Below are 15,112 nucleotides of genomic sequence, written 5' to 3'. Positions count from 1 at the left end.
TTAATGTCTAAGTCTGTGACTTAAGCAATGGCTTTTCTCACTTCCATGCTTTGTTAAAGCATGAGTCCGTTGTAACGGACTTTTTTCACTTTAAATGCAACTGAGGGAATTTCACAGAAGTAATTCTTAGCTGAGCTAGAATGTCAATTCTGGTCTAGCAAATGTGAAGTAGAATTTCGTCTGTATGTATTTTTTTGAATAGCTGTTTGCATGAAACATGGAAGAATCTTGATTTTTCCTTATTGTGTAATGTTTTGCAGGATTAGATAAACTTCATCTGTCAAACAATCCAAGAGACTCAGAGACAAAGCCGTCTGCAAATGGGCATCAGAAAACACTGTGATTAACAATCACCTGCAATCAACAGAGCTGAAAGCATCAACCTCATGGCATTCCTGTCATCTCATCAGCATTTTAATATTGATTTTTTTTTTTTTAATAATTTGGGTCCAACCTTGTCTCATTTTTTGATGCTGTGTGCTTCTGAGGAAGTTAAGTATGTCAGATTCTTCTCTTTCCAGTGAACTTTTGGTCTGCTTGTTTATTTCCCAGTAAGTTAATGCAGGAGGTGCCTTGAAGACTGGAAGCTGAAGAGAATAATGCATTCCTTTTTATTTGTTGACAGTCTCATATCTTTAGATATAAACCTGCTACCATTTGAATGCCCAGTACCTCCTGTGTTATACAGACATAGCTATAAAGACTAACTTTGGGACTTGGTTAAAACAAAAAAGAAGAAGAAAAAAAAAAAGATACACTTGAAGCCCTATATGACCCTTATTGGAGATGTAAAATATCTGGAGTGGGTATTCTTGACAGTAGATAAACAGTTCCACTAGGAATGTGTTAAAAATGACTAGTAGAGCAACTGGTAGAGATCACAGTCCCTTTCATGCTGGATACAGTGGGCTGTTCGTAGTCTAATGTCACGAAGCTTTCTTGGAGGGCCAGCATTTTCAGCTTTCTCTTCTTAGCTATAAAGCCAGGTTGCTTTAGTGGCAGCCAGACAATGTCTTACTGAATAGAGTGAAGTACAAGATGAAGATTAACTTCAGTGTTAAATCTGAGCCTAGTATGCTTTGTAAAAAGCTGTGTAGACCCCCTGTCACAGTTCTTACAGTTCTGTAAGCTATTGTGCCATGGAGGTCACTTACCCCACCGAGTGCATCCCTGTAAAATTCTTTATGAACTACTGTGTATAAGCAGTACTTGTAATCAATGCAAGTAGCACAGGCCTAGGAGGCTGCAATTGCAGTTTTTTACAATCTTCTTTAATTTGAAGTAAATTATTTCTCTGAATTTATACTATAGTTACCAGGATTTCTGTTCAGTGGCATAATCCAGTATCTTTCACTCGCCTGTTTTTTTAATGTACACATGAACATGTATATAGGCCTATATGTGTAGATATCGTAAATTAAACTCTAAGCTTATAGAGATGACATAGGTGACTTGGTAAGTAAAACTTGTGTGTTCAGTCTTGGTAGTATGAATTTCTGTGGTGTTACAGTTTAACTGTTCAGAGGCATGAGATTCAGGATGGCATCAGTGGGTGGTAATGTCGTTTTTCTTAGCCTTGGGAATCCTTTAGGCGGTTTACAGTAAAGAAGAGACCCACCAACCAAAACACAAGTAAGTATTCAAAATCTGGTTGCACTTTTTTTGTCCTGCTCTGCCACAAAGTAGTTGATCTTCAAACAGATTGGAATGGGACACCTTCAGTGTGTGCCTCTTATATAGGGAGTCAGATAATGTTCCTATTTATTTCCTATTTCTGTAAAACAAGTATGTCTGTAGTTTGAGGTCTCACACGGGATCAGGTGGTGACAACTGGCTCTCCAGTGTGTTTCCAAAATAAGATAAACCTTGTGTCAGAAGCACTTTGGCTGTTCTTCTGAGAGACTGCTCTGGGCTATAGACCTTATTGCTGTGTGTGTGAATTGGAGCTGCTTTTTTTTCCCCTGTAGTGCTTAAAAAAATCAAGCTCCAGTATACACGAGGATTTCTCAGTTGTTGTTTGTTTGGGGGTTTTTTATTTGTTTGTGGGGTGGTGTTTTTTTTTTTTTTTTTTTTGTTTTTTTTTTTGGCTGCCTTTTCTGACTTGAACTGGGGCATAAAGTAAATACTGCTGTAGTAAATATGATGCTAGAGAGTTACTTTTTTTTGTGTGTGATTAGTATAAATTCAAGGCTTATTAAACTGACTATTGATGTGTTGTACTGAGTCTTGAAACACTTAAAGTAAAATTGCTTTATTTCACTAAGATTTACAAGCATATTTTCTGTTGTTTGAGTTTAATGCTGACATTTTAGTGGGAAATCTTTATCCGAGTCAAAGTTCTGCAAGCAGGAACAGAGAGCTGTAATTAAAAGTTGTTTTAAAATGTGTTTACATTTAAAATATTGGGAAATTTATTATTAGAGGTGTCATTCAGGTGTTCTCAGAGCTTGTAGCCTTATGTATTAGCATTATAGTTAAAAATAACTGAAATATGCCCAGTTGTCCATGCAAGTGATTGTGTGACCAAAATTGTCCTCGTGTCTTAATGGGGCTGGTGAATTGTGATGTGTGAGGCTAGTTAGCTTTATGAAAATATTTCTATGACAACTTTAAACACACAGTTACTTAAATACACTCTGTGAAACTGAAAAAAAAGGATTTAAGGAGTAAATCTAGGGAGTGTGAACCAGCATAGGTCTTGCTCCTCATGCAGATACCCCTCCAGGAGAGGTATTTGTCCTGGCATCAGTGACCCAAGGACACAGAAAAAGATGGGATTACAACGTGTATGTGGTTTCTGAAAGTTGGTCAATTACTTAAATTAAGCAGAGACAGTTCCTGCTGATAAGCACACAAGTTTTAGACAAGACTTTAACATTTATTTTGAGAGAGTTTTACAGCTTTGCCTGTTCCCACCGATTCTGCAGTCAGAGAGATGTATGGGTTAAGGCTACATTAGTGAAGATTTTTACACTGAAATGTGGAGGATGGTTAAGATGCTGTGTGGTGTCCAGGGTGGATGAGAAATTCATAACTACTGTGTGCAGCTACTGACAGTGTTTTTGTTTTGAAACCAGCTGTTTATATTGTGACACTGTCCACATTAAAATACACCTTTGGCCTTGAAAATGACACGCTTATGCAAAACTTCTTTACAGATACAATGCTACTTTCAAATATACTATGTGTAAGATATCGGTCACTATATACTCTTCACAGAAGCATATGGCCACTTAAGTACAAGCAACTGGTAATTCATTAATGGATATTGATAATACATTCCTGGTATTTTGACTCATGTAGAGTCAGGTGGTCTATACCTTCAAGGTATATACAGCTGATCTTAGTAACATTAACATCTGCCTCACTTCTTAGGAGGCAAAAAGCACATTAAACACTTCCATCTTCAACTAGATATCACACAAGACCAAAAAATAGATGTAAACTACATGTTTTAAGTTAGCCGTTTCTTGGCTTTATTCTGTGTTGGTAGCACAATATTCGCCGGAGTGGCAGAACTGTAATACTGTGGGAGTTCTAAGTGTAAAGCACACAGACTTATCACTTTAAGCTGAAAAATAATAGTATTGGTTACTGTACAAGTAACAGTTTTTGCATTCACAGGAAGCTTTGTTTGCTGTCTGTAATGTGATGTTTATTGTTGGCCCTGTTCCTCTGATACCTTTTACCCTGTTGACTGTTTTAGTGTCATAAAAATTAAAGGATTTGACGAGTTGTTTTCCTTGACTCGTTCCGCAGTACCACCTCGAGTACCGTAAAGGCACGGCTGCCGCTGCAGTTGAGCCTGTGCCGACAGGAGCTTGTGCAGCTGTGTGCATAATGGGATGAACGCGTGAGTGGGTGCTGCAGAGTGATGCTCTCTGCAGTAGTCACTGGGAGTGACGGGTGTGAAGCGGGCTGCAGCCCTCGTCTGTCCCACCAGGTCTCTCCTGCTTGGCTGTGTATCTCTGCGGCAGCTGATGCTACTTCAGGTGGTGTGTCCACTGCTGTGTTGGAAAGACAAGATGGCCCTTTTCTTAAAGAATTTACAATCTAAAATAGAAAGGAATAAGGTGGAAACAAAGAGCAATTGGCTTCTTCATGCATCTGACTTTCCTTGAGTTTTGTAAAAATGTTCTGGGTTATTTTCCTTTCTCTTTCTTTTCCTCCTCTTCCAGAAGGGTGATGGGCTCAGGTGGTGTACATACAGTAGCCAAGCCTTATGCTTAATGGATTTAAGCAACATGTATAATTTTGTAATAGCTCATATAGGAGGATGGCTAAATCCTATTGTTCTACATATACTCTAATTTTTAAAGTAGCAATTTTAAAAACCTAGGTAAAGTCATTTAAGCAGAGATAGCACACTAAGGCCGTGTTAATAAATTCTTTAAAGAGAAATATGCTTAGTTTTATTTTTAAAAGTGTTGATGTGAACTGTGAACCTTTAAATCCTTTAAGGAACTAAGATCCCCTACCCCCAGTGTTAGTATTTTTGTTGTTATTTTAGTGCTTACTTGAGACGATATTGCGCACACTAAGTTCTCTCCCCAACTCATTTATTTCAGGAGCTGAAATTACTATTGGTAAACTGGCAGGTTATTTCAATCACATTAACAGCCTTTGAACTTTTAAAATAATGCTGCTTTTGAATTCATCCCATTCAGGGAGAGCAATCTAAGCCAACAGCCATCACCCAGTGGGTCCCCACATGGATTCCAGAACACCTTCATGCCCAAGGGCAGTCTGCGGATGATGATAAAACCTCTGTCACCTTGTTCAGCCTTGCCCAGTGCCCTTCCCTCAGCCAGTCTCTGACTATTGTAAGATACTGTGATGCTGCAGTTCTGTTCGAGGTGAGAGATCAGCCTGTGGCTTGTCCGTCTGCCACACCCCTTTCTAGGTGCCGAATTGGGTTACTTTTGATGGGGATTGCAGACTCTCAGGGTTTCCAGGCGGTAGCTGTGCATATTCTTTAACTGTAGCTTTTAACTTTTGGCTCCGTTTTGTTGGGACTAAGAAGTCATTCAGGATTTTCTGGTTGTGTGTTTCTGCGCAGGCCATTCTGTGTTTGAATGGCTTCTTGATGTCTCAAGAATGCTGCATGGTTCTGAATAGAACAGTGTTCCCCCAAACCACATCTAGAGAGATCTCCTGCAGGTTTCATTTTAACAATTAAAGCCTGGCAGTATCAGTCAGAATCTTAGTAAGCGGAATGCATCTGGTGGGGAATTAACACTAAATGTGACTTCCAGAATTCCCACTGTGCGCAGTAATTGGTAGGGGGTAATGACATGGAGCTCACCTGTGCAGACAGTCTGTTTTCCATTCTTTTTCTAGGTAATCTTTAAAATTCCATATTACTAGAAGTATATTTCAAATCCTTAAGTTAATGAAATGCAGGGGCTGATGAAACTATTTTCTGAGTCTGGCCTTAATTCTTGAAGATACTGAACATCCTGGCTTGCTTTCCTTTTTCATGTTTTCAAGTCATTATCTTATTTGCTGGTACTGATGTTAGTAACAGATACTCTTCTTGATGCAGACAAAATGTGAAATAACAGAACAAGAAAAATCTAAATAGATCTGATGTATCATCCGTAAGAATATATGCCAGAAGGAAACTTAAATGGGAATGTTTTTTTGAAATGTTTCCCAAATTCTTCTTTCAAAGAGAAAGAAGAAAAACATGTATCATTAGTATATGAATGTTAATTTAATGTTCTCCAAATATGCCAGTAATTCACTAACACTGAAAAGAACTTCATAAATTCTTAAAATCTGTTTTGTGATTCACAGTGCAACAGTGTCCTTGACTGTAGATTTATAGAAGTCTGAACATTTGAAGATAGCTGTCTTGGCAACAGAAAACCTGAGGATGCTTGCTAGTTCTGTATTAATTACCGTACTTTAAGTAACTTTTTTGGTTTCGTTTATTGCTCATAGACTTTTTTTTTAAATATACATAGCATTAAATGTTTTAACAAATACAGACAGTAACCCCAAACAGTCAAAGGGATGGTGTGAAAAATATCCTGTAAATGTTGATGTCCTAACATATCTAAGTCCAAGCTATTTAGAAGCTGTGTCTGTATGAAGGCCTCACATAAACACAGAAATTAGGAAATCCAGTTCTTAAAGGCTTCAGGTATCCAACTCTTCATCTGTACCTCTGTGAGCACTTTGGGATACTGCTTCTCAATTGCTTCCAAGTGTTTGTTGTATATTAACCTCAAGTGTGGCTGTTGCTTCCCCCCACCCACCCCTATTACATGAATTTTATAGTCGGTATCACTGGATGAAGCTCCTTTCATGAACAGTGCTGTATTTTGCGTTCCTCATGTATTCAGTGCTTGCATAGATATAAGTAGCAGGGCACTTGCTTTGATTTTAATATATTTATTTTCCCACAGTCTATACAGAGACATTCCCTAGTTAGAAATGTTCTTCCATGGAGAAAATATTAATATTTATTCATTCACTTCTACTTGATCTGTTTTTTACCACTAGATCCCATTAAAACAATCTTGTCATTAGAGTGGGTCCTCTAACAGATTACCAAGAGCTCATGTAAGTTTGAATTAGGAGTGAGGTGGAAATGGTTTAGTCAGTGCATATATTCGCGCTTTTAACTTCCAGTAGTGTGAGGCAACCAGCCCACCTCTCGGTGAGAGTCACATGCTCGTACAGCCGATTTGAGCCCATGCCGATGGCAGGTAGCTGGAGTAGCTGACGTACTGTGGGACCGCTCTTCAGTATCTTCCTTGTCATTAGTAAAGACTGCAGCTCTTGATGTGCCTTGCTGCCTTCCTTGGTTGGAGATCGAGATGCATCATTCCGGTGTGTCCGCAGTGTGTGTATCTCTCTCGAGTTTGGTCAAAGTCAAACTCCGCGTGGTGCCAAGGTAAGAATCCATGTGCGCTTCCTGTACATTTGGTGTTTCGTCTGTATGAGCAAGTTTTGGACCTTCTCTATCCATGTAAAATGATAGTTCAGATAAGTGGCATGGTGGTGGGACCTGTATTGTGAATATGATGGATGCGTTTAAATGCTTAAGGAGAAAATTAACTGTTGCATGATTTCTGTTTACCTCCTAACCGTAAGTTTTTCCAGTCTGGGCTAAAATTAGATTCACAAAATCTGCACAGGTGAACTTCTCCTCCCTGTCTTTGTATAACAGAACAAAGTTGAGCCACTTTTCGTTATTTAAAGGTAGGTTTCAAAGTATTTTTGTCTTACTTGGCCTCACTCCTGTTACTTTAATACAAACAGATAGAAAATGAAAATACATTTGGGTCAGGGATTTGAAATCTTAGTGTACTTTATAAAACACATGTACACACAAAAAAAAATATGGCTAGACTTCCTTTACTTCCTTGTGGGGTTTGGAACCCGATTCTGTGTTATCTAGACAATGCACATTCCTCTTGTCTTCATGAAGCTTTGTCTGTAAAATTCACATTGAGGAGACTGAAAATACTCTGAGAGTGCTGCTGGCCATCTTGTCACAGGGATCAGCTTCACGTGGGCTTGGGTGACGTGGCCGTAAAAATCCAGCTGAACGAGCGTTTCTGTGGATGTTGCTACTGCTGGCGCTGCAACAATGGCAGCAGATACCTTCTGTCCTGCACTTTCACGTTCTTCACTGCAGTGTTACTGGTTAAGATCTCAGTTTACAACAAGAAAAAAGAAAAATAATGCACAATCTTAACTGTGTGTGAGGCTGAGAGATGCTGAATGGAATCAGCAGTCCCCTCTTGGTCTGATTTGTGCTTAAGGCTTTGTAAACTCTGCAGTCTTAAGCAACTGATGTTTCTTTCACATGGATGTATCTTGGACCACGGTAAAATACAGCTGAAAAATTATGCTTTTGGTGTTAATCAGAACAATCTTCTGTGCACATATCTTCTCCCCACCAAAGCCTTCCTGGTTTATTTTAGGTCATCCAGAAATATGTTTTATAATGGTCTCAATTGTGGATACTCTGTTGTGTTAGAGAACTAAATGCAAATATTTGCTGCCTTAGCCAGGTTTTTTTTTTTTTTGTGAAAAGCAGTGGTAGTGCGTTTTTTGCTTTGTTTGAAATGTTACACTGAATGTTTTGTAGGAAGTTTTTTTTTTACTGTGTTATCAATAAAGTTAAAGTGTGATTCGTAGTGGGGTTTTGCTGTTTGTGGTTTTTTTTTTGTCTGTGGCATTCTAAATTATCCTGTCAGTAGTTGAATAGTTGCATTCCTCTCTCTTCTTCCTTCCTGCCCCCAGTTTAACATCCTTTTGAGATTCTCAAATGGTCAGGTTTTTGAAATATGCGATGTGTGATATGTGATGGAGATTTCTGTACATTGAGGCATTACAGCCCTGTGTTTAAGACAGATGCACAATTAATCTCATCCTCTACTTCAGGCAAGCAGGGTTTGTTTTTTAGAAGAGTATGCTGATTATGCAATGAATGTAATTTTCAGTAACTTAATAGGTTGACTGAAGGGCAATTTTTTGGATATAAAAAAACCTGACCACCATGTTTCCTGAACTATTTGAAACTTAAACAGCTTCAGGCTTTCCATTTCACAGGAGACTTCAGGCCTTTTTCAAAGTTCAAGAATCACATGGCTGGAAGGGGCCTGGAGACATCAGCTCTGTTCAGCTCAGAGGATCGAACATCCCTACGTTATTCCTGGTATTTAACCAGCCTGGCAGGACTATCTGTGATGTGATTTCTGTGCTGTCTCTAGGCAGTATGTTCCAGTATTTAATTGTCCAATGCTTCCTAAATGTCAAATGTGAACGGCCCTTGCCATGCTTTAAACTTTAATTTGGTTCTCAAACATCCATAGTAAGACAAGTCTCTGTTTGCACCAGCTTTTTCCATGCCTGAAAGGTTACATTTCCCTTTGTTTTCTGTTTAAAAAGTGACCCCCAATTCTCTCAGCTATTTTATGCAGGCCTCTCATCATCCTTTCTCCTACCTGTGGGGACCCTCGTGTGTTTCTAGAAATGCAGAGCTCAGAGCTGGACACAGAAGCCTCCAAGCTTGACACCTTACACTACCTTATGTCTTCAGTACTTTTTTGTTTGGTTGAGTTTTTGCAACATCATTCATGAGCTTGTGTTCTCACACGTGTAGCGATATAGAAACTTTCTGTAGAAGGACATAAAGAAATTTGATTTAAGATGTGAGTAACCTCATACATGAGGTTATCCTTACATTGTAAGGATAATTGTATATCTTGCATTTTTATTTTTGTGACACTGTTTTCTGCTTAATCTGCCAGACTGTATCCTGTTGCAGAAATGAACTGAATTGGCTTACTATGATTCTCTTCTTGGCAAATCCCATGTTAAATACTAGTTCTCCTTAAGTAGTTTGTACCAGTGTTTTTCTGGGAAATGAAGTGAAACTCATGTCTGCAATTCCCTGGGATTTCTTCCCTCCTCCCCAGTTTCAAGATAGGTTTATCAATTCTTGGTCCTTTGTTTTGTCACATGTTCCCCACAATTTCTTAGGGAGAACCATCTCTGAAAGCCCTGCAGACAGCTTTCTAGCTTCACAACTGCGGCGACTGATCTGTAGAATGCTTTTTATCTAATGGTTCTCTAATACAGCCTTTCCTGCTTCCAGCTTACGACTGTAACCCCACACACCTGGTATTGTGGTGACCACCTCACTTGATGAGTGACACAATGTGATGCTGTCAGCATTATTTGGAAGCTCGCTATCATTTGTTGATCAGGTGTTGCCTTTTTATACAAACCAGATTTTCTTGTTACCTTGATATATTGCTGTCTTATTTTGTTTTAGCTTCTGACTTTTGTCTTTATGTGCTCATACTTTTCTTATAAATTGTCTGTGGTGGCTTACTTAGTTTCAGCCGACTGAAAAGTCATAATCATGTTTTTATTTCTTTTGAAAGTGCTCGGTACTTACTGTGGTTCCAGGCTCTCTGGAGTTCTGAAATGATCCTGCATCTTTGAGGGCCACTTTTATCTACCTACAGCTGTTTGGAATTGGTCAGTTGTTCAAGCAGAAGCAGCAGCCAGAGTTCTAGTTAGTAAAGGTGGCTAAAGGAAGAGGGGAAAAAAGTTATTTTTGCCACTACTACCAGTTGCAGTAGTGGCAGCCCTTGTGAGTGGGGACCTGTGCTGCAACAAATCAGGTGTAAAACACAGGTGAGGGATCAGGGTATTGCTGAATGAACACAATACCTGAAACAACTGTGGCTCATCTTGGGGAAAGGGAAATGAAAATGGAGGAAGGTTGGAGTGACAGATGGAGGAAGAATAAAAATGCTGGAATACCAAAGGTGAAACAATAATAAAAGGGAAGCAACAGCACCCTTCTAACTTTTATTTCTCTAAACACAAGGCAAATATAATTTTCCATACAAAATCATTTGTTCTTGGAAGATCTGGCTCTGAAAAGGCTCCAAAGTTAGAAGTACATGTGTTATCAGCTACGATCTATGATGTAGTTAATTATAAGCGATATGTATCAACATTTGAAGATTTTCTTTTGATAATATGAACGATAGTGTCCCAAGGAAGACTCTTGAAATGCTTGAGGACAGGTATGATGAAACAAATGTGAACAAGAAAGCAGATTAGATTTGGAGTAACTTATAGGTAGTCCATATGTGGATGAATTGTGAGCAATTGAACAAGTGGGCCTGATTAGTTGCATGATCCATGGAATCTTGTTGCTGTTTGCCCCTGTCATCCAGTGCTGATTTAGAGGTTAAAAGCATCCAGTCCCCATACTCCACTGATGGACCATTATCCTTCAGAGAAAACACAGCATTTTAATCACTGAACTTTCCCAAGACAGATGTACTGTTCTTAACCTGTACGGGTGCAGCACAGGGGGTACAGCTGTGTTGCAGAAAGGAAGTACAGAACTTAGCTGAGCATTGGTTATTCGATGGGAAACCAGTGTATCTGCTGTGGGGTTAGTTAAAGGCATGATACTCAATGAGAGAAGAGGCATCTTAGATCTTGCCCTTGGTATAGACTTGTATGATCTACTACCTTAAATATGTTTCTGCATGTTGCATGTAGGCCTGAACGATCTGGTTATCATCTCTGAAGGTGCTCCCATCAGTGGTCAGCAAAACAAATCCCTAAAAGCAATGAATCCTTTTCTTAAAATTAATCATCTCCTTGAGTGCAGTCCCAACTCACTGTGGCTGCTTTCTCTCATTGCTGCCATCATATCTGAGGTTCTGTAGGGAGTCACACAAACCTTAGACTTGCTTTTTGTGACTCTGCTTGTAAATGCTTTCAGCAGTTCTAATAAACATTTCAACACCTGCACCATGACCATGCAATGTGAGCCTTCCTCTCTATGCGCTTCCTTTGAGTGAAAACGTGATGTAAGAGAGGCAGCCATCCTTTTAGGGAGGATGGGATGTGAAGTGGGAGTTGTCAAGGTCAGACAGCCTGATGGTAGCTGAACACTTTCATATTGTTTCATCTCACTTCTGTTGTAGTAGTTTTTCTCTACCAGGACATCTGCTCCCTTACAGCTGCTAAAGTGACCCTTCGCAGCATATATCAGCATCTTCAAAGTGGAGATTTTGCCAGACCCAAAGGAATCAAGAGCTGAAATGCCACAAAACCCCCACAAAACTATCTGAAAAGTTCACTTAAGATTCTAAGATTTCATTTAAGCTTTGAATTTTCTAAATTTCCTTCTAAAACTATGGAAAAAAACCTCATTAGTTCATTTTTTTTTTCTTTAAAAGTTATGTTCATATAATGTGCAAGTATGAAAGTGTTTTCCAGTGGAACACATGATGTTTCTCAATAAAGACGTTAAAGACAAACATTAAGTGTACAGGTATGAGAAATGGTGAAAACTGTCAAGTAAGACAAGTTGTTTGCTTCTTAACATGAGATTTGATCCTATGTATTAAAAGGATGTATCCATTTATCAGTACAAATCAGATTTAGTTACAGTGTTAGTTAATGCTGATGTATCAACCAAAGGAAAAAAAAAAAAAATCCCCTGAGACCTCCTGTACAGTGTATGTATTTAAATCACAACATGACAGGAAAAGCAGCAGCCCCTCCTGTACTCTGTGAGAATTCTGTATCTAGCAAAGAGCAGATGGGTAATCTTGTGCTCCCCTACTGACTGTTCACTGACAAGAAAGAAAAAAAAAAATCAGATTCTGTCCCACGCAAAAATGCACACAGACCTTCAGTGGTATGTGTAAAACAAAAACCAACCAAACAAGAATCCCACCACAGGCCTCCTTCAATATTTACGCTTTGTGGTCTCCAGACAATCCCAGATGATGACACTGTGGGCTTTCTTGATGAGACATGAAATACTAATGCACCACACTTCAATCAGGTTATGTCTTTAGTATTTTAATGTGATTATGTATTTAATTAAGCAATGACAGTCCTAGTAAGCTTTATTTGAACTGTTGTTACCTAGGTTCCAGAACTGAGTCCACTCCACACTGCAATTTTAACTGCTCTTGTTTTTGTTTTAGAATCTGACTTCAGGAAGAACAGGGTAAGATTACACCTATACCTTATAACTTGTGTTTTCTGTTCAACATCAAGTAAAGCTTGACCTATTTGAAAATACTTTTGGTCCTGATTTATGCTTGGTCTTCATTTATATTGGTATTAAACTTGAACAGACCTGAACTGTTTTCAAAAGAAAGCTAGGGCGATGTAATAGAAGGCTAAAGCAGCCATGAGCATGCTTTCTAACAGCCTCTTGGGACCCAAAATGTGAGAAAAAGCAACCATGTTTTAACTCTGCCCTTATCCAGTATCTATTTCTGTGACCAGAACAGCAACAGAGACAGAAAGTGCTCAGTTCTAGGACTTGGCCTGTCTTTGTGAGCTGTACTATGACTCGACTGAGGCTGCTGAGAAAAATTAACCAACAAGGAGAGCTGAAAGCAGGGGGTGGGGGGGGCTGGGGTTGCACTAAGCAAGCAGTGCCCCCTTTCTCTCTGTGCCTGTGCTCCTTGTTCCTTTTGCCCTCAGCAGGAAGAAGCCCTCCATTTCTTCCCTGAGCTTGCACTTGTGTTTCTCCCCCCCCATTTCACTAAGTCATCCTGAAAGTCCTCTCATGAGCCTCCTGCAGCAGAAACTGTAAAAATAAAAAGAGAGAAACTCTTCTCCTGCCTGAGATGGTGATCTATTGAATTCCCCTGCTGCTAAGATACTATCTGCTTTGAGCTACTTCTGTATTTTCTGCAGCATGACCTGACTCAACCCGTATCTATCAATCAGCAAATAAAGCCTAAGGTTGGGAAGAGGGGGAAAAAAAAAAGTAAGTGAAATTTAACCCAACATTTATGCTAAGTAGCAAATCAGTGTGAACTATCAGTAAGAACAGAAAGGAAATAAGAATTTTGTATAATTTGTTGGTGCTAACATGTTCTGGGATTTAAATACTAAATCCTGCTGTTTCAGTGCATGATACTGAATAACCTTTTTTTTCCCCCGAAACAACTGAAACTGATTAATTGAATTTATTTCTGAAAACACCATACCTCTATATTTCATGTCTGTGACTTCTGAAAACTTGAATAGAATGGTATAAACAGAGTATTTGAAATACTCTATCAGTATGCAAAACTACATCAGTCATCTCTACAGCAGCACAAGATTATGATAAAATAAAATGATGAAACAAAGCACCAGGGTGAACTTTGTCCACAGGGAAGCCTTTTTAAGTGATCCAGTGTCAGCAAATTGCTTACTAATGTGTTGACTTATGGCAGCCCTCAAAAGTAAAATGAAAAGGCTGGAATTTACAGCGTATCAATGAATCAGTTGATAAGCTTTTACTGGTTTAATATCCTCCTAGTTTTGCTGCTTGGAGCCACTTCAAGTTAGCAACAGAATGTTTACCATCTCCATGTGATAAAGGAAGTCAAATGACTAAACAAATTCCAGGACCATTATAGTGTTTGGTGAGATTTAAATTAAAATCGTTGGGAGAAATCATGTGGAGGGGGAAGGAAGAAAATCAAGTCAGCTACGTCTTTTCACAATGACTTACCTTGCTTCCTAAACAATGGCAAGATTTTTAGCAAACCTGGAGATAATGTAATGCATTTGAAAAGATTTAATTGCACCAATAAAAGACTATGCCACAATTAAACGACATACAGAAGTGACATTTATAGGTAGGATCAAAGAAGTTCACTACCTAACATGCTGAAGCAACACCCTGCTTTCTGTGTATAGTAGTGCTGAAAAGTAGCTTCCTTTGCTTTCAGTGACCTTTCTTATCTGCTTTGATCTAGATTATTAAAAATTTTAATGGTAGGTGTAGTAAGGGCTACTGCAGCAGTCTGAAACAAGTAATATGTGTTCTTCCTAGTACTAATATTTCAGACCTTGTTTTTATTTTGAGATATTTATTTAAGAGTATGAAACTTGACATTTAACCTTTGGGATCCTTCCAGAGGAGGTAAGCTATTAAAAATTTGATTTTTTTTTTTTTCCCCCATTGTAATACTGTTTGATTATGCTAATGTTTAGTGAGTGACATTTTAAAAGCACAGCACAAGTTGGAGAGGCAAAATTTATTTTATAAAAGGTTTTTAGCATCTGGAAATGAATAGCTCTCTGCAAAAAAAATTAAGTGTTTTCATTAACCAATGCTTACAAGTATAAGAGCTAGCAGTTGGAAAACTCACCTACGGGTCCCACTTGAAAGCTGCTAAGAAAAATAAGTATTTATCCTTTAATTGTAATTGGTACTGAGTTAATTTAAACCTGGCTAATCAATACGAGGAGACTTTATAAATTTATTCTTAATAGAAGGTGAAAAAGTAGGGCCCATTTTGTTCCCTGCAAAATCCTGAGGTGTTGCATATAAGAATGATTTCCTAATGCTGTGAACTATACACAGAAATTGTGTTAAATTAAGGCCTTCCCATGGCTTATAATCGTATGATGAAATGTGGGCAGTCCATTAGGCTTTCTCCCTAAAACAGGTAGCTAAGAGCAGGGCCCTAAAAGCTAGCCCGTGTAGGTAGGTTGGTAGACGCTGCTGTAGCCATCTGAAGTTTGGTGAGAGAAATTTTAATAAATGCCACTCAGCTGCAACTTTCAGCAGATTTAGTTCCCGTTACTG

The 15,112-nt window shown here is 38.8% G+C and overlaps 1 protein-coding gene across 10 annotated transcripts in view; it reads left to right on the top strand.

Annotated features, from left to right (window-relative positions):
- The window catches only part of LMBR1 (limb development membrane protein 1), a 68,852-nt gene extending 67,614 nt beyond the window's left edge, over positions 1 to 1,238 (top strand). For all 10 annotated transcript variants that reach the window (XM_086741855.1, XM_086741853.1, XM_086741854.1 and 7 more), the window contains one exon: positions 261 to 1,238. In XM_086741855.1, the coding sequence (XP_086597981.1) occupies positions 261 to 343 (83 nt within the window). In that variant the 3' untranslated portion in view covers positions 344 to 1,238. The remainder of the gene's footprint in view (positions 1 to 260) is intronic.
- Positions 1,239 to 15,112: the final 13,874 nt, after the last annotated feature.

The sequence above is a fragment of the Chlamydotis macqueenii genome, chromosome 2, assembly GCF_036417535.1.
Source record: "Chlamydotis macqueenii isolate bChlMac1 chromosome 2, bChlMac1.mat, whole genome shotgun sequence".
NCBI classification, from domain to species: domain Eukaryota; kingdom Metazoa; phylum Chordata; class Aves; order Otidiformes; family Otididae; genus Chlamydotis; species Chlamydotis macqueenii.
This window is presented reverse-complemented; position numbering and strand designations above follow the sequence as displayed.